Source organism: Cebus imitator, unplaced genomic scaffold, assembly GCF_001604975.1.
Source record: "Cebus imitator isolate Cc_AM_T3 unplaced genomic scaffold, Cebus_imitator-1.0 Scaffold464, whole genome shotgun sequence".
Taxonomy (NCBI): Eukaryota; Metazoa; Chordata; class Mammalia; order Primates; family Cebidae; genus Cebus; species Cebus imitator.
This window is the reverse complement of record NW_016107779.1, coordinates 127,373-145,541: the sequence shown is the minus strand read 5'-3', so window position 1 is coordinate 145,541 and position 18,169 is coordinate 127,373. Positions and strand designations below refer to the sequence as shown.

The window sequence follows — 18,169 nt, the reverse complement described above, 5'->3', positions numbered from 1 at the left end:
GGCCGGCTGTCCACACAGGAATGGGCCCGGGGTGGATTGGGGCTGGATCTGGGTTGTCCTGGGGAAGTGGGCGACGCAGCCCACCATGCCTGGTGAAGGTCGAGGTTCTGGGCCCTCCCTGAACTGTTCAAAGCAGGGCGTGTGAGTATGGGAGGAGCCGCCGGCTCTCCAACAGGCGCCCTTGACTTCAGCCATCGGAGACCCTTCTATCCAGTTCGCCCAAAGACGCTCAAGCCCTCAGCCCTCTTCCAGCGCCTCCGCTGGGAGTCCACGCCCGAGGCAGGGGTTGGGTGGAGAGTCCTGAGGAGGTGCTGGGAGCCGCCACCAGCACCCGGCTCCCAGCTCCGCGGCCAGAGCAAACCCTCTCCCGCTCCCTGCAGGCGTTCGCGGCCCTGAGGCCCCAGGGTGACTGCGCCCCCGTCTGCGGGAGGGACTCTGCCGCGCGCGCCCCCGGCCCCCCGCCCTCGGGCCCCCGCCCCCGGGCAGCACGTGCGGGGCGGGGCTGTGGCCAGAGCCTGGAGCTGATTGGGCGCGGGCCCGGGGGGCGGGGCCGGGCCGCAGCTGTCACAGCCTCGGCGGCCACCGCGGCGCATCGAGCTGAGCGGTGGCAGCGCCGCAGCCGGGGCCGGAGCGCAGGAGCCGACGGGGCCCGACCGGGATGGTGCAGCGGCGGCTCCGCGGCGCACGCACGCGCTGAGCGGGCCCAGGCTGGGCCCCGCGCCCCCCGCGCCCCCCGCCGCCCCGATCCCGGCCGGCATGATGTGCCTGGAGTGCGCCTCGGCGGCGGCGGGCGGCGCGGAGGAGGAGGAGGCGGACGCGGAGCGGCGGCGGCGGCGCCGGGGGGCGCAGCGCGGGGCTGGCGGTGGCGGCTGCTGCGGGGCGCGCGGCGCGGGCGGCGCTGGAGTCTCGGCCGCCGACGATGAGGTGCAGACCCTGTCTGGCAGCGTGAGGCGGGCCCCGGCCGCAGCCCCCGGCACCCCCGGCACTCCCGGCTGCGCAGCTGCTGCCAAGGGCCCGGGAGCGCAGCAGCCCAAACCGGCCAGCTTGGGCCGCGGGCGGGGGGCAGCCGCCGCCATCCTCAGCTTGGGCAACGTGCTCAACTACCTGGACAGGTACACCGTGGCAGGTGAGCGAGGGCCCCACCCCGCCCGGGGGCCAGGACCCCACCCAGCCCACCCCTGCCTTGGGGGACCCTAGAGAGCTGTCGTCCCCGGCCTCCTAGCTCCAGGCCCTACGTGAGGTCCCCACCGGCCCTCTGCTCAGGCACCGCTGGGCAAGGGACGCCTCCGCGCTCATACCCACCGGGGGCCAGGGGTTGGAGGAGTCCCCACCCCGGAGCAGCCCGCGCGTCCTCTCCAGCCCTTGGCGGCCCACCCGTTGTCCTCTTCTCCAAGAGTCTCCTCTGCGTCTCTCTGCGCCCCTCCCACCCTAGCCGCAGGTTCCCGGGCCTCCTTCCCTTCCCCCAGCCCAGGCCGTCTGTCAGTCCACGGCCCGTCAGTTCCTTCCTTTCTCCGCCGCCTCCACCCCCCAGCGTGCGTGCGGCGAGTGCTCGCGCCCCTTGCGGGTGTGCGCTAGGGAGACGGGTGTGTGCGCGCGTGGCGGCCCGGTTGTGTGTGTGAGCGTGTGAGCGCGTGGCTGACAAAGGCTCTGGGCTGCGGGGAGCGGAGGGAGGGGCGGGGCGGGTCCGCGGCGCCTGGGGACCCGGGATGCGGTTTGCAGCTGGCCGGGTACAGAGGCCTGAAGACGCCTCTCCCTGTTCTATAGCACTTGGGACGCAGGGTAGGGCGCAGGCCTCTGGAACCAGAGACCCAGAGCCTCATCCTCAGGGAGCATCTCTGGGAAACAGCCTTGGGGACGGGATTGGGGTCGGGATTGGATTCTAGTCCCAGATTTGCTCCTAATGTGCTTGCTGTGTGACCTTGGGCCAGTCTCAGCGTGTGTTTAGGTCTCTTTGCCCATTTGTGAGTTGATTGATCCTTGGGCTTTTGGGGGGATGCACGTGATTCTGGAATTTCCTTCTGCTGGCTCCCCTCCCCAGCTCTTAGGGGTGGGTCTAGGGGTAGGAATTTGCCGTAGACTAAGCTGCTACTGGTTGGGAATGGTGGCACCTTGAGAGGGAAGGACTCTGGCTAGACTGGCATAGGTAAGGGCTCACTGCAGGAGGAGAGCAGCACTGTGTGCCTGGCGTGCTGGCCCAGAACCTGCCTAACTATAGCTTAGTGAAATCTGGAGCTACCAAATACACAACAGAGAGAGAGAGAGAGAGAGAGGAGAGAGAGGAGGAGGAGAGAGAGAAGGATTTATTTTCTACAGACTCTAAAGAGAAATTTGTGGCAGTTGAGAGAAGAGAGCCCTGGCATAAACCACATGCCACCTGGTGCCCTTCTCCGGGCCTCAGTCTCCCTCTCTGTTGAATGGAGTTTTGTGTCGGGCCTCAGTCTCCCTCTCTGTTGAATGGAGTTTTGTGTCAAGTGGAAGGGAGGAATTCCGATGGGAGAGCGGAGGCTTCCCCTCCCCCTATTGCTGCTTTCAAAACCCCTTGGCTCTCTGTCCTTCCACCGGAGGAAGTTGGAAGTGGGTACTGGTGATATGGTTTCTGGGTGGAGCTGTCCCAAAGAGACACTTACTCTGGTCTAGAGAGCAGGAATATTGAGCCAACCCCCATTTTCCATGTACCATGCTGCCAGGACTTGGGAACTTAAGTGCCACCCTTTGAGGGAGAAATCAGAGACTACCTGGGACCTGGAGTCAGTTCAAAAAAGGCTTCTGGACATAGATAGGGGGACCAAGGTCCCTGTACACCCTTGTCCAAGATGGCCAAAGTGACTGGCAAAGCTGTGTTACATCTAATAGCAGTGGGTCTGCCTGGGAAGAGGTCCTCTCCCTCTTTCTCAGCTGAAGAATGAATGGTAGGCACTACTTCTGGCACTGTAACGCTTTCCAACTTTATTTTTCTGGCCCCAGACCACCCCCTCTGACATTCTTAGGGGAATTGCCTCTGTCAGGGGCAGAGCCTGAGAGGGTGGCATCAGGGAGGGCTGGCGCTTATCTGCCCACACCTCTACTTGGGTCTCAGAGTCAGACTGTCAGAATGGGGGAATGAGATAGGAAATTTCTGGTGAATAGGGAGGGGAGGTGGGGAGTGGTGGCTAAGAGGGGTGTGGGGCGGTTAGGGAGGAAGGCCCGGAAAACCCTGTGCAAACACCGGCCTGGGCTGTGCCTCCCTCCCTCTCCTGGCCTGGGATGGGAGCTCCCACACCACCCCACCCTCAACACACAGCAGACAGATTTCCTTTCCGGATGAGCCTGGTTGCCCCTCTCTCTATGGCAGATTTCCCCATCTCCACTTCCCCAAGTTCAGTTTTTAGGATTATTTGTTGTCTCTATGGTAACTGCCATGGCTTGATGTGCTAGGGGCCGGGGAGTGCGCATCCCAGGCCTGAGTCCACCTGTTGCTGGCTGGCCCAGCTGGGACGGAGGCGGGGATGCAGGCGCTGCCCTGCTCCATGTTTGATGTTCGCACTTACCTGGCCCCAGCTCTCCACTAAAGAGTGACGGGAGGACCCACGCTCCTTCTTTAATCTTTAAATGTGTTTGTTCATGGTATAGATCAGCTTTATCCAAAGGGCATGTAATGTAAACCACATATTCATTTCAAATTTTCTGGTAGCCGGATTAAAATAGTACAAGAAATAGGTATGATTAATTCATAATATATTTTATTTAACTCAGTATATCCAATATATTTCAACATGTAATCAATATAAAAGTTGTTAGGGCTGGGGACGGTGGCTCACGCCTGTAACCCCAGCACTTTGGGAGGCCGAGGAGGGTGGATCACTTGAGGTCAGGAGTTTGAGACCAGCTTGGCCAACATGGTGAAACCTCATCTCTACTAAAAATACAAAAATTAGCCGGGCATGGTGGCATGTGCCTGTAATCCTTTAGCCGGCTTTATGCTTCCTCACAGTATTTATCACCAACTGATATATATATTTCTGTCAGCCCCACTAAAATATCAGTTTAGTGGCCGGGTGCAGTGGCTCACGCCTTTAATCCTAGCACTTTGGGAGGCCGAGGCGGGCAGATCGCCTGAGGTTGGAAGTTCGAGACCAGCCTGGTCAACATGGCGAAACCCCGTCTCTACTAAAGTAAATACAAAAATTAGCCGAGTGTGGTGGCACATGCCTGTAGTCTCAGCTACTCAGGAGGTTGAAGCAGGAGAATCACTTGAGCCCATGAGGTAGAGGCTGCAGTGAGCCAAGATTGCACCACTGCACTCCAGCCTGGGCTGCAGAGTGAGATTCGCTCTCAAAAAAGAGAAAAGAAAAATGAATAAAAATAAATATGAAGTTGTTAATGGGATAGTTTGCTTTCATTTTCATACGAAGTCTTTGAAACCCAGTGTGCGTGTTTTCCATTCACAGCACACGTCCATGTCATGGTGGCCGGCGGCTACCAGAGTGGACAGTGCAGGTCTAGAGTCTTTGCTGCCAGAGATCGAGGCAAGGGTCTTTGGCTTCCCAGCTGTGTGACCTTGAAGACATCACCTGAGCCTTCTGTGTGATCATTCCCCTCCCGCCTGCCTCTTGGGTTGTGTGGGATAAATGAGACTGTATCTTCAGCACCTGGGATGGGGCCAGATTCCTAGGAGGGCTTCACGAGCATCAGCTGCCTTCTCGTTCATGCCTCTGCTCAAGCGGGGCCCCTGGCCATGAAGCCCTTCCTGGTTTTTTTTTTTTGTTGTTCTGTTTATGACAGTCCTTTCTCAGGACACCTTTGCGAGCCCCTCCCTTCTCCACAGGGCTGGTCTCCATCCTGGGAACTCCAGTAGCTTGTGCCGCTGCGAGAGCATTCCCAGCGCCACCCAACCGGTGACCCTGCTAATTACAGCCTCTCCTCCGCCCCATGAGAACCCCCTGAGGGCAGCAGGCCTCGGAGCGGGTAAGGAGGGCCAGGCTCCTGTGCTTCTCTTCTTATTGAGCGCTGCTTCCATTGGATGAAATCGAGGTAGCCCAGAAACCTCTTCTAAGTCCTTCCTTCCACCTCCTTGTGCAGATGGGAACGCGGCCGTTCAGAGAACAAAGACACTTCCCCAAGGTCACATGTGGGGCGGAGCAGGCCACGCCAGCTAGTGCGGCCTCCTCTGCAGCCCCAGGAGCCCCGGTGGAGGTAGGGGCATGCCCCTTGCTTCTGGCCTGGGAACGCAGCTCTGCCGACTCAGGCCAGAGCCCTTTGGGCAGGTGAATTTCAGTTTAATTGAGCCAAGGCAGTTTGAGGTCCCCTAGGCTCCTGTTCCCACAGCCCCTACCAGCCTAGCAGCCATGCACTCCGAATTCAGAGCCCACGCTTGGCTGCCAGGTCAGGAGAAGGAGGGAGTTCCTCAGGCGGGGGGCTCACAGCCCCTCTAACCAGCTCTGCCTCCCTCTGTAAAACGGAAGCAGAACTGCGGGTGTAGGTGGCAATATTTTGCTCCTGGAACAGACCCCACAAGACGGAGCCGGCCCCAGCCTTGTTCATGGCTGGTGAGTGACTACTTGGGAACTGAGATCCTTCCCCAACTTCTCTGGGGTACCTGCTCTCCTTCTGAGACCTATTTATTTTTTTTCCCTTCCATCCAGCCCGTGGCAGCCTGGGCACTGGGAGCTGGGCAGAGTGGGGGCTGTTGAGGAAAGGCAGAGCCCTGCCCTGGGGGAGTCGTTTTCTGCCAAAGAAGCTGAGACTCGTATCCATGGCAACTGCTCACTAACACAAACCCAGAAGGAGCGAAGAGCATGGGACCCAGCTGGGAGCATAAGCCGGGAGGGACTGGGGGGCTTCCCCAGAGCCACTGAGCTGGGTGCGGGGGGGGTGGTGCCAGGCTGGGGCTCACTCTCCTATTGGCCCATTTTGTGGTCTGTCCTGTTAAGTCTATCCAGAATTAATAGATGGGGAAACTGAGGCCCCAGGGCTTTTACAGCACCACCTGGGTGGGTAGGGGCTAAGGCAGGCCCTGCCTTGCAGCTCTCTTTTTAGATAAGGATGGCCGCCTTGAGGATATGCAGTGCCCCTGCCTTGCCCTCTTAGGTGGCCTGTCCTGGCCACCACATCTGCACTGTGGGAAACTGCAGCTGAGGCCTGAGGGGCGGGGCATCCAGAGTGCCTGGTTGGCAGGGCCAGCAACCAGGTGGAGCGCTGGGTGGCCTGGAATGCCAGCGCCCTGTGACTAACCGCCTGCTGTCCACTTCCTTGCTCCTGCTTCCTCCTGAAGGCCCTTCTGGCGGGCTCTGCCGGCCCCTCTGGTGCTTTGGGAGGAAGTGCTTTGAAACATACTACCTTGGCCTGGGGCCCTGGGCCACTGATGGGCCTGGCCTGTGTGTGCGTTTCTCCTTTTGTGGATGAGGCAGGAAGACTGCGGGTCTGCCTGTTCTGAGACGGAGACTGCCCTGCTCAGAGCTGCCCAGAGGAGGAGCTCCTTGTCCCTTCCCCAGATCCTTGTGCAGTAGGAAGTGGCTTTTGTTTCTGCCTGTGGGGGCCTGAAATCTTGAAGGCAGAAGGGGGATGAGAATGGGGGAGGCCAGGAGAACACTGGCCCGATCCCTAGGGGTTCGCGGGCTCCAAATGTCTCCTGGGCTGAGCTCCCTGCTGCTGTCTCTGCCAGCCTTTGCCAGCTTTACTGTGTGACCTGAGGCAAATCCTGGCTGTCTCTGATCCCTGAATGCATGATGGATGATTTCTGTCCCTCTCTTGCACTTGGTCTCAGGAACGTAAGTCTGCTGGTCCCTGGCTCTGCCTGCGCCTCCCTTCCCCAGGACACCCAGATCTGCTTCCTGGAAGTGCAGGAGCCAACTGCAATGTCCCCTGCTGGGTCTCAGCGGCGTCCTCTTTCCAGGATGTCTTCTCCAGTGCTCTGGGCTGAACCAGGCATCACAGCACTATCCCCATGGATGGTCGCCATCCCCCTCCAGCCATGAGGGGCAGAGCCCAGTCACACCTGGGACCCCCGCATGCATGGCAGACGCCCAGGCTTGAGCCCTGTTGCCTGAGTCACAGACTCAGTTGGCTGAGACTTGGTGGGCTCAGTCCTGCCTGACCCGAAGCACATTCTTCTGGGCTGAAAGGGGACTGCTAGGTTTGGACAGCTCAGGTGCAGGGCCAGGCCCTCTGCTGACATCAGGGCTTCTCCGACAGTGGCTGGTACCATCTGTCCTGACCAAGGGTCACCGTGAGCCTCAGGTCCTGAGTGTCCAGGAAAGAAATGGGAGGAAGTAGTCGGCGGCAGTCCCCCGTCTACCCCAGCCTCAGCCTGACAATGAGGCTGGCCAACCCCCAAGCTGGGCAGAGCGGCTTTTCTGCCTTCAGGAGGGCACAGTGGCAGCTTTGCCACGTCTCTTCCGCAGATAGGGCACTCGAGGCAAAGGGCTGGCCCAGGTCACACAGGGAGGCCGTGTGAAGCAGAGCGCTGGCCTGTTCTGGGCCGGGTCCTCGCCTGCTGGCTGGGAGGTTGGTGAATGTGGCCATAGGGGAGAAGAGGGTGAGCACTGGTATGAGAGGGAGAAACAAGCCTGGAACGAGGCAGCAGCCAGAGCTTGGCGGCTGCGGACAGGGGCCTTCCTGCCTCCCACTTGCCTGTGCCCGCTTGGAGCCCTGGCTAGGGTCTCCCCACTCCCGCTCCTAGAGCTGTGAGGTCTTCGTGATCCTTCACTGTCAGGCCTGGGGTTTCTGAAGGAGGCTTCCAGGAGGCAAACAGCAGGGTGAGGCTTTGTAAACTGAGAAGGGCAGTGCCTGGGGAGGGGTGGGCTTACTTGTCGCTCAACTGTTTCTAGCACCCATGTGAGGACAGCCGGCGTGGATGTTGAGGGGTAACTGGTTGCAGCCTTTTGGGGGGCATTAGGGTGCAGGTGGGGAACATAGGCCAGATGTGGGAGCCTAGGGGCCAGCCCGGCCTCGCTCCTGCAGCCTCTGTGTCTCAGTTTCCATCTGAGGTGGGGAGCAGCAGTCCCGGCCTCCTTGGTGACTGAAGCAGCATGTGGGAGAAGGCTGAGGGTTTGTGAGTTCAAGGGGAGATGTTTGGAGGTCTCTTGTCTCTTCCCCACCCCCTTCCCCAGGCCCTTGGCTTAGCCTGTGTCTGCAGGCACACAGCCCACACCCCCATGGGTCATGATAAGGCTGTGGCCACCTTGTCCCTGGCCCCTGGTGGTCTTTGGAGTCCCTGGGCCAGGACAGGGCTGGGGAGGCTGAGCTGGGCAAGGAGTGGCTGTGCAAAGCCCCCAAATTGCTAAGGCAGAGCCTGGTTCCAGTAAAGCTGGCCCCAAATGATAGACTAGAACCACAGGCCAGAGGCCCGGCCGTCTGGCCCCGCCCACTCTGGGCATAGAGACACAGCAGGGAGGAGGGGGGCGCTCTGGGCTCCGGGGGTGGTGTCTCTCTAGAGCTGGTGGGGTCTGCGGGCAGGACTTTTGGGTGGGGAGGGATGTTTCTCCGAGGGGTCAAGGCTCTGGGCTGGGGGCCTCATCCTCGTGGTCCCTGCAGAGACGGTCACTAAGCTGCTCTGCCATTAATGACCCAGATTTGCAGGGTGGCGTGGGGGCAGGGGACTGGCACACGTAGAACAAACCCGATTGAGATTCAGAAATGAGCCCAGCAGGAATGTCTTGGGATTCTGGGCCACTTCTCAAATGGGCAACCTGAGGCTCAGAGTAGGGGCCGGCTGCTCCTGAAGGTCATGCAGCCTCCTCTGGGCAGATGGGGACAGAATCCTGCCCTGTGGAAGCCTGGGGATGGGTAGGAGTGAGTGTGCCCGAGTCCAGGGCGCTGGCTCAGGGACGGCCTTGGCCCAGTCCCTAGGCTGGTGGGATGCCGGCGGGGCCCCGCTGTGGCTTCCCAGCCTTAGCCATCCAGCGCCAGGTCAACAGAGCCAGGCTCCCAGGCCCCTGTAATTACCGGGGTGGGAGCTGAGCCGAGCTGAGACGGGGCAGGAGTAAGACTCCCAGTGTGAGCCAGCACTGAGACCTCCACATGGGGACCCAGGTCCCTCTGACAGGGACTGGCCAAGGGCATGAGGGCCCATCCCTTCAGATCCCTAGGCCCTGGGGCGGTTGACATTTATGACATTTGTTGAGTACCTACTGTGTGCCAGGCACTTTTCTAAACATGGTATGTGGATTAAGTGACTTAAACCTCACCACAACCATATGAAATGAAGCAGGTCTTCAAATGGAGCCGTTTTACAGAGGAGGAAATGGGCACAGAGAGGTTATGTCATTTTCCTAAGGTCACACAGCAGAGAAAGTGGGAAAACCAGGACTTAAACCCAGATGTTCCAGTTCTGGAGCCCATGCACTTGAGGATTCAGGTAAACCGCTGCTGGGAGAGGCTCGGGCAGGGTGAAGGTGGGGTGACATTGACCGTGCTTGGGGAAAGCAGGCACACGTGGGGACAAGCTTCAGCACCAGGTGGCCTGTCTGGGCTGACTAGGAAGGAAGACACCTCAGGGTCACACTGTTGGCATCTTGCATTTGATGCTGGCCTCAGCCGAGGGTTCTCGAGGTCAGTGCGGGCTTCCCCTTACACCTGGGGCTTTCTAGGACTCTGTGATGTCAGCACATTGGGCCTGACTGGAGGAGGGAGGAGGCGGCCAGGAGTCCTGGAATCTGGGCTTGACTCCTCTGGGGGCCACGGAGGGCCTGGCAGTGATGGGGAACCACTGCGACTGTCTGGGACCCGCCACTGAGTAAGTCAGGGCCAGAGTTCATCCAGTACTGGGGGTGCCCTTGCGGTTACAGGCACCACTTCGCCAAGAGCCTCGGAGGAGAGAGGGCAGGTGTCCCGACAGACGTGACCTTGCATCTGGGCCCTAGAGGGCGAGGCAGCTATTAATGGCTGGAGATGACTGTCTTAGGAAGAGGGTCCACCTGGCCAAGGCTGGAGGCCTGCAGCCTGCGCCGTGCGGTTCCCCGGGGAGCTCTGAGCAGCCGGCCTGGGTTTCCAATCACCCGGCCAGTGCATTTATAGGTACCTTCGTCCCACATCTAGAGACGGTGGCTCCGCGGGCTTGCAGTGGGCCCCAGGAAGCTGTATTTAATAAGCACCCTCTCTAGAGGTGGCTGGGCTTCTCAGGCAAGTTTGGGCCCACTGATCTGCCTGGTCTCTGCATTTCACAAGAAGAAGGAGGGGTCCAGGGAGGTGGAGAGGCATGGCTAGTGGCGCTCCCCTTGGCCGGAGTCAGGGGCTGCGTGTGTGTGTGTGGCGGGCACTGTGGCTGGGAGAAGAGCTGGCTTAGGGCCAGATCGTGGAGACCTCAAATGCTAGAAGTCTGGGCAGCTCCATGTGAGTGGGCAGCCGTGCCCGTGGAGGAGCGCCTGGCATAAAGCAGTTGGCCGATATGCATGGATGTGAGTGTGATCCTCGTTGTCGGTACCATTACTGAACCAGGGTCGTGGACCAGTGAGCCCTGAAGGACTGATGGGCGATTCTGAGGCCTGGCCAGAGGTGACAGCCAGTGGGCCACAGCGCTAGCTCCTTGAGTCCAGGAACGCTCTTGTGGCCTCTGGAGCCCGAGGCCAGGACCTAGAACCCAGTAGGAGATTCATAAGAGCTTGTGAGGTCAGGCAGCAGGAGGGAGGCAGGGGTTGGAGGCAGGGAGCCCAGGGAGGAGGCCGGGTGACGAAGCAGATGGAGAATAAAGAGGGCATGCTTATGGGGTGGAGAGACCCTGACTCTCAGGGTCCTGCAGTGTCTCAGGGAATGGAGACCCAGTGGTGAGCTGGGGGATCAGAGTCAGGGGTCTGGGAAATGGGGATGAGAGCATCTGGGGGTTGAGTCTCCAGGAAGTGGCTGGTTTCAGAGGCAGAAAGCGGGTGAGGATATTGAGTTGGGAAGGGGAAAGAACTCTGAAGATTTCTCAGCCGAGTGTGGTGGTACGCGCCTGTGATCCCAGCTACTCAGGAGGCTGAGGCAGGAGGATGGCTGGAGCCCAAAAGGCCGAGGCTGCAGTGAGCTGGGATTGTGTCGCTGCACCTTAGCCTGGGTCAGACAGCAAGACCCTGCTCAACGCGACAACAAATGCCATCGCCTGTGAAAGGAGGAGAGGGAAGGAGCTGCTGGCAGAGGGGACAAGGCAGCTGTTCTCACCACCAGGACAAGGGAGGTATGGGCGGTGTGTGGGCTGCTGTGCAGGAGCTGGAAGCCAGGGAGAGGCTGAATGCACTGGCCCAAGCCAAGGAGTGGCCCAGCGCCACATCCCTGCCAGGTGACAGAGACAGTTGGCCCAGAGTAGGGGACACCTCCCGGGGCTTGGGAGAGGCGTAACTGTTGTCCGTGGATGAGAAGACTCAGGCACTGCCGTTTTCTTGGGTGATGAGGACCCTGTGGCCAGGGGACGATTCTGGCTGTGGATTTGGGGTGCTGCCTGGAGAGGCCCGCACTGTGGCTGTGTTGGCTGGGGTCTGCATCTGGGGTGGGAACCCCCCCTTGCCTGTTCTGGAGCTGGCGAGGTGGGCTTGGCCCCGAGCTGTGGGAGGCTGCTCCTGGGCGTGAGGCCCGTCCTGTGACCCACCAAACCTCAGCCTCCAGGAAAGAGGCTAAAAATAAGGCTGTGGTGCAGAAGGGAGGGTGCTGGGGCCCAGAGGAAAATCTGAGGCGACGGCCGAGCTGCTGTGACACACGCTTCCCGTGCCAGCGGCCAGCGGGATCTTACCCTCCTGCGGCTGAGGCCGCTTCCAGGCCTGGAAGAGGGAAAGCAAGCCAGAAAGGCTGAGACCGGGTCTGACCTTGGGCCTGGCAGCCTGCAGGAAGCCCTGCTCCCTGGGAAGGCTCTCTCTGGTCTTTTTCCTGGAGCTTGGCCTTGGACCCAAGGCTGGGCTCTGGGGAGTGGTGGGGTGGGGACAGGCTGTGTTATCCACAGCTTCCTGTGTCCTGGGAACTGCCCAGGACTTCCCAGAGACCTTAGGTGCCCATCTGGATGTGGAGGAATGTTCCTTCCTCTACCAGGAGCTCTATGTGGTAGAGGAAGTCAGGGGAGGCTTCCCGGAGGCAGAGGCAAATGCTGGACCTTGAAGTCATTGGGTGGGGAAGTGTGCAGTTGGATGGCTGGCATGTGCTGCAGGGAGGAAACGAGAGTGTTTTGATTTGTCATGCACACAGGACGTGGTCATGATGGCTATATATATATATTTTTGAGACGGAGTCTCGCTCTGTCACCCAGGCTGGAGTGCAGTGGCGTGATCTCGGCTCGCTGCAACCTCTGCCTCCCAGGTTCAAGCGATACTCCTGCCTCAGCTTCCTAAGTAGCTGGGACTACAGGCACCCGCCACCACGCCCAGCTCATTTTTTTGTATTTTTAGTAGAGGTGGAGTTTCACCATGTTGGCCAGGCTGGTCTTGAACTCCTGACCTCAGGTGATCCACCTGCCTCGGCCTCCCAAAGTGCTGGGATTACAGGCGTGAGCCACCGCATCCGACCCATAATGGCTATTTGATATGGCCTCCCTCCCAGAAACGGAACCCATAGTCATACAGACCTATGTCCCTCCCCTGGCCTATGGAGGGGGACCCTCCTGCTTCCTCCTGACTCCGCCCATCCTTTTGTCCACCAAACACCAAAATCATGATAGTCCCTGGTCTGGGTCCTGGAGATGACCTGCCACGGCCCTGCCTTACTTGTGGTCTAGTGGAGGATGAGGCCAATTCACCTATGTGTGAAGTCCCTGTGGGCCATGTGCGTGCTGGGCCCTGGACACCAGCAAACCATGCAGAAGGCAGCGTGGCAGGAGAACAAGCTTTGTTTTTTGGCGGTAGACCTGGCTTCAGATCTCACTCCAAAACAGAATGTGCTGGGTGACAAATGACTTCACGTCTCAGAGCCTTGGTTTCTTCCAAAATAAAATGGGATGAGAATCACAAATACCGGCACAGAAAGTGAGGCCAGCATCTGTACCGTCTTCCAAACCTCACACAGTTCCTTGGAACTTTGCAGGCAGCAGTAACTAGTGGCTCTTAGCTCCCGGCCTCAGGAGGCGCTCACACCCATGCTCCTGCGCGCATTCCCCATAGAAGTCACTCATGCTAGTGGGCCCAGTGCTAAAATGAGTTTGGACCGGGGACAGTGGAGGAAAGTAACTTACAGAGAGCAGTGGGAGGGGAGCAACCAGGGAAGATGTCCCAGAACATCAGGCGTCTGATCTGGCCTCGAAGGAGTGGCAGGAGTGAGCCCAGTTGATGAAGTCATACAAGGATAGAAGAGGAGGTGTGGGCCAGGTGTGGTGGTTCATGCCTGTAATCCCAGCACTCTGGGAAGCTGAGGCAGGTGGATCACCTGAGATCAGGAGTTCGAGACCAGCCTGGCCAACATGGTGAAACCGCGTCTCTACTAAAAATACAAAAATTGGCTGGGTGTAGTGGCCCCTGCCTCTAATCCCGCTACTCGGGAGGTTGAGGCAGGAGAATCGGTTGAACCCGGGAGGTGGAGGTTGTAGTGAGCAGAGATTGAGCCACTGCACTCCTGAGAAGGGAGGCCGAGGGCGGGTCTGGCAGGGCCACACCTGCACCCTATGGTCTGGTGAAAGGCCTGGGGCAGGGCACCTCAGAGGTCCCTCTCGCTGGCCCTGCCATCCACAGGCCTAGGACTGGCCCTGGCTTCCACCCTCAAGACAAAGTCACAGCCTGCCTTGGTTATTAAGTCATTAACTGGGCCCCTCACAGTCTCTTCATCCTGGGTAATTATGGTCAATCCACTCAGGGCATTAACAAGGAGGAAACAGCGTCTTGGGGCTGTCAGTCTGTTAGGACATCAGCCCTTGCGGTCCTGCCTTCCAGGAAACCGCTCAGCATCCCAACCTGGGTCTCGGGAGGGATGGTGACATTCCAACCTCCCCAGTCCTTCTGCACCCTCAGTCCCAGCTGCCAGCGGGACCCTCATACAGCGCTCGGAGATTCCACTCTTTCCTGCTTCCCTGGGGCATGGCTTTGAGCCCATGGCTTAATTTCCTGTGCTCCAGTTTCCTCATCTGTCAACTCGGATATTGGTACCGGCATCTTGGGGCTGAATGAGGATTAAACAGGCATTTAATGGTCAGTTAGGCAAACCATCCTCTGTTGAATGCTCATCATCACCATCATCATCATCATGGAGAGCTCTGCAGTCCCCCAGAGGCCTCTGTCCCTGCCTGGGGAGCCCCCAAGGGCAGGGCCATCTCCTCCTTCCTCCCTTGTCCCTTCTCACTGCAGATGTGCTGTGGTCAGGGGGCTTCTGACCTGTGGCCTGGGTCCTGCTGTCCTGGGAGGGAAGTACAGATGGGGACCCCAAGGCCTTGCAGGGCTGCGGGTTGTGCCTACTCAGAAGCCCTCGCTGGGTGCTGTGAGGGGTGGAGGGTCCCGGACCCTGCCTTCCTGCTGTCAAGCCATGGCTCTGTCAGTCTGTTGGCAGCTGTGGGCGGTTTCTAGGTGGTCCAGCTGTTGCCCCCACCCCGTGACATGCAAAGCCCTAAAGTAGTTGGGCTTGGGAGCAGGTTTGGCCTCAGGAATCCTCTTCTCCCAAGAAAGCGGGCCTGGAACCCCACCTGCTTCCCTCTGTATCCCCAGACCCTGTGTCTGAAAATGGGGGGCCCAGTTACACAATCCTGAGAGCAGCGGAGGTGAGAGCATGTGTGTGTGTGCGTATACATGTGTGTGCAGGTGTGCATGTGTGTGCACATGTGCATGTGTGTGTGCATGTGAGCATGTGTGTGCGTGTGGATGTGCTTGTGCGCGTGAGCAGCTGAACCAGAGTGAGTGTGGCTGCTCCCTCCCAGGCCAGAGGGCTCCCTGCAGCTTTCAGGCCCCCTACTGCTCTCGACGTCATGGACCCGGAGGGAAAGGCCCGTGTCTGTCGCACTGATCCAGGCCTGGGCTGCAGGTAGGGAGGAGGCCCAGGCTGGCAGATAGGAGGCATGGTTGCCCATGGGGCAGAATAACCACAGACAAGCCCTGCCTGCCCTGTGACAAGCCCTGTGTCTGCCCCTCGGGCCTTTGCGAATGATGGGGACGGGCTGGGGGCAGGAGGCAAGCCTGGCAAACCTGGGCAGGGTGGAGGTCGCAGCAGAGCAGGAGATCTGCAGATGGGGGCAGACTGGGCCCTGCAGGGCGGGAAAGAGGCTGCGCTGGGCTTGGGGACACCAGGCGTCAGACTCGGCCAGTGAGCACCCTCTGTCTTCCTCCAGGCGTCCTTCTGGACATCCAGCAGCACTTTGGGGTCAAGGACCGAGGCGCCGGCTTGCTGCAGTCAGGTGAGGCCCACCCCCACCTTCCCCCGCCCAGGCGCTGGTGTCGTGGGTCCTGTCCTGTTGGCCGTCCTCTGCCCCCCGCCCCGCCCCGGTCTCTCTGCCGGTGCTGACTCCTGGAAAGAGAGTGGGCTTTGTCCCCCAGTGCCAGTGTTGTCGCCTGCCAATGGCAGCGTGTCTCAGAGCCTCTGCTTCTTTTCTCGTCTAACAAAATGAATAATACCTGCCTGAGGGCAAATACGGGGGTGCAGGTCAAGGGCCAAGGTTGCAGAGGTGACCCTTCCTCTGGGTCCTGGGGCCTCATCAGGACCCAGTGATCCGGGATCCATCCTGACGCTGGTGTAGGGAGCTCCTTAAGTCAGTAAGTTGGGCAATGCCAACAGAGCCATGGTGACCCCGTTTTTATCTCCTGACCTCCCCCACACTCCTTCCATTACCATCCACCCTGGGAATCACCTCTTAGGTGACAAGCAGGAAACTCCACCTGGTCAGCCCGAGAGCAGTTCCCAAGCCCAGGGCAGGCGCCTGAGAATCGGCCCTGGACTGGCCGTGGGCCTGAGGTTCCCTGCCACCCTCTCCTGTAGGGCCCAGGCTTCTGATGGGCTGCCGGAGCAGGGCCTGAGCCCCCAGCCTGCTGGAAGCTGGGCTGGGACAGTGTGGGAGGCCATGAAGCAGATACGGCAGCCTCCCAGGCCCTCCCTCTGGGAATGTGCCCCCTGTTCCTGCCCTTGCTGAGGCATGGTCCCATGGGAGCTGGGCTTCTGGCTCCCTGGCCTTGTCGGCTGTGCCCTCAGCAGCACCCCTCAGGCCAGGCAGAGACTCCGGCCAGTCCTGCAACCCAGGGCTGGTGCAGGAGGCTGGTCCTGACTCTGCCCTGGGGGTGCTGTGTGGCCCCAGCTTGGGCCCTGCCTTTTCTGGGCCCTTGGCCCCGGAGTCCCTCTGGCTTGGAGGCCCAGCCAGATGTAGGATAAGGTCCCCATGGTCTGCACTCCAGTTGGTGAATGCTTCCCCTCCTGGGCCCTCCTGGGAGGGAGGGGTGGAGAGAGCTGGCTCTGCCCAGGAACCTGCCTGACCTGTCTAAGTGGCATTCCAGTACGCACAATGCCTCCTGAGCTCAGAGTCCTACAGCCACCCACCGCCCCTCCCAGCTGCCCCCAGAGCTCAGATGGGGACTTTAGGGCTCAGAGAGGGGGGATACAATGGTTCCAGGGCTCACATGAGACTGGCCTATGCTAGGACGGGGCAAGGCTGTGTGGTCCAGTGTCCCCTGTGGGTGTCCAGGTCCCTGCCCTGGCAGACATCACCTCTTCCCAGGCCATGAGCCCAACCCCTCCCCCACCTCTTCCTGGGCCTCCCTGGAAGGGAGAATAAGTCTGCCTGCCCTGCCCCCGAGACAGGCTCCTGTGATCCCCTCTGGGCTGTGCGCATGCAGTGACCAGCACTTTGGCTGGGAAACGGAGTTCCGGAGTTCCGGGCACACGGGCACATGGGAAGGAGTGGGCTGCCAGGCTGGTGAGGAAAGGGCGGAGAAGGCCTCAATGCCCAACCCCTGCCCTGCATGGCCCCTGGCTCACTGAGGACCTGGCCTGAGCCCCATCGCCCTCCTGGTCCCGGCCTCACTGCCTCATCTGGAGTAAGGCTTTACCCCAAGCATCCTCTATTTAATGCCCATTGAACATGGTCCGGGCCAGCACAGCCCAGGGTGGGGGAGGGGCGGGAGGTGCGGGGAATGGTAGGGAGGGCCATGGGGCTTGGCTCAAGGCAGCTGTGAGGGCTCCCTGGTTCTTTTTGTGGCTCTGTCCTTGGCTGGCTTCTTGGGCTCATGAAAGAGAATTCACACAGTTCCTATTCATCCCGGTGACCTGCTGGAGGTGGACAAAGCATGCCACGCGTCATCCTGTTTGATTCTTCTGGTAACCCTGCAGGTTCCCTTCGTCAGCTTCACTTATCAGATACAGGGACAAAGGCCAAGACAGGGAAGCCACTTGCTTGAGGGCTCACGGTGGACAGCAGCCAGCCGGGAAGAGGGACCTGGCCTCTGCCTCTCCTGCCCACTGGCCTGCGTGGTCTGGGTGTCTGGCATCTCAGTGTCCCAGGGTGGGTGCCTCTGGGCCATGGTGAGAACTCCCAGCATCCTCAGGGACCCTCTAGTCTGTACATGATGGCCCTCACCTGTCACCTGCCCCGGCATAGCTGGGATGGCTCTCCAGGGTGTCCTCACCCCTTCGGCCACCTGAGCCAAGATGCCATTCGAGTAGACCAGGATGTGACTCAGTGGACAACTAGGCAAGTCACCTAATTGGCCTGTGTCCCAGGCATCTGTGCCTTCCCCAAGCCCGATAAGGTCGGAGCCAGGTGGAGGGCGCCAGCCAGGTGTCGGTGCTTGCCCAGATCAAAGGGCCGGGGCTGAGAGCTGGGCTGCCTGCTTATTTGTGGGCACCAGGGGCTGCTGGGCCAGGAGACAGGGAGGGGGTGGCTCAGGGGTAGGCCTGGGCTTGCTCCTGCTGCCCCCCCCGGGACCAGGCGTGAAAACTGCTGAGGACCACCCACTTTCAGCAGACCCTTTGCAGATGAGACTGCTGCTGGATTGGGCCTGGCCCTTAAGTTGCCTGCAGGAGTCATAGCTCAGCCTCTGTGAAAGCCCACAGCAGAATTACAGCCCACAGGCCAGGTGCAGTGGCTTATGCCTGTAATCCCAGCACTTTGGGAGGCCGAGTCAGGTGGATCATCTGAGGTCAGGAGTTCGAGACCAGTCTGGCTAACATGGTGAAACCCTGTCTCTACTAAAAATACAAAAATTAGCCAGGTGTGGTGGTTGGCACCTGTAATCCCAGCTACTCAGGAGGCTGAGGCAGAAGAATCACTTCAAGCGGGAGGTGGAGATTACAGTGAACCAAGATCATGCCACTGCACTCCCCCAGGTGACAGAACAAG

The 18,169-nt window shown here is 59.9% G+C and overlaps 1 protein-coding gene across 8 annotated transcripts in view; it reads left to right on the top strand.

Moving 5' to 3' along the window:
* The first annotated feature begins 598 nt into the window (after positions 1-598).
* The window catches only part of SPNS2 (sphingolipid transporter 2), a 39,500-nt gene continuing 21,929 nt past the window's right edge, over positions 599-18,169 (top strand). For 6 of the 8 annotated variants that reach the window (XR_005197378.1, XR_005197377.1, XM_037732688.1 and 3 more), the window contains exons 1-2: positions 600-1,126; positions 15,176-15,241. Coding sequence is in view for 6 of the 8 variants with exons in the window: in XM_037732688.1 (XP_037588616.1) it covers positions 757-1,126; positions 15,176-15,241 (436 nt within the window). In the remaining 2 variants the exon portion in view is untranslated. Of the gene's footprint in view, positions 1,127-15,175; positions 15,242-18,169 lie in introns of all 8 variants that reach the window. The other 2 variants (XM_037732689.1, XM_017512178.2) reach the window with 1 other exon arrangement.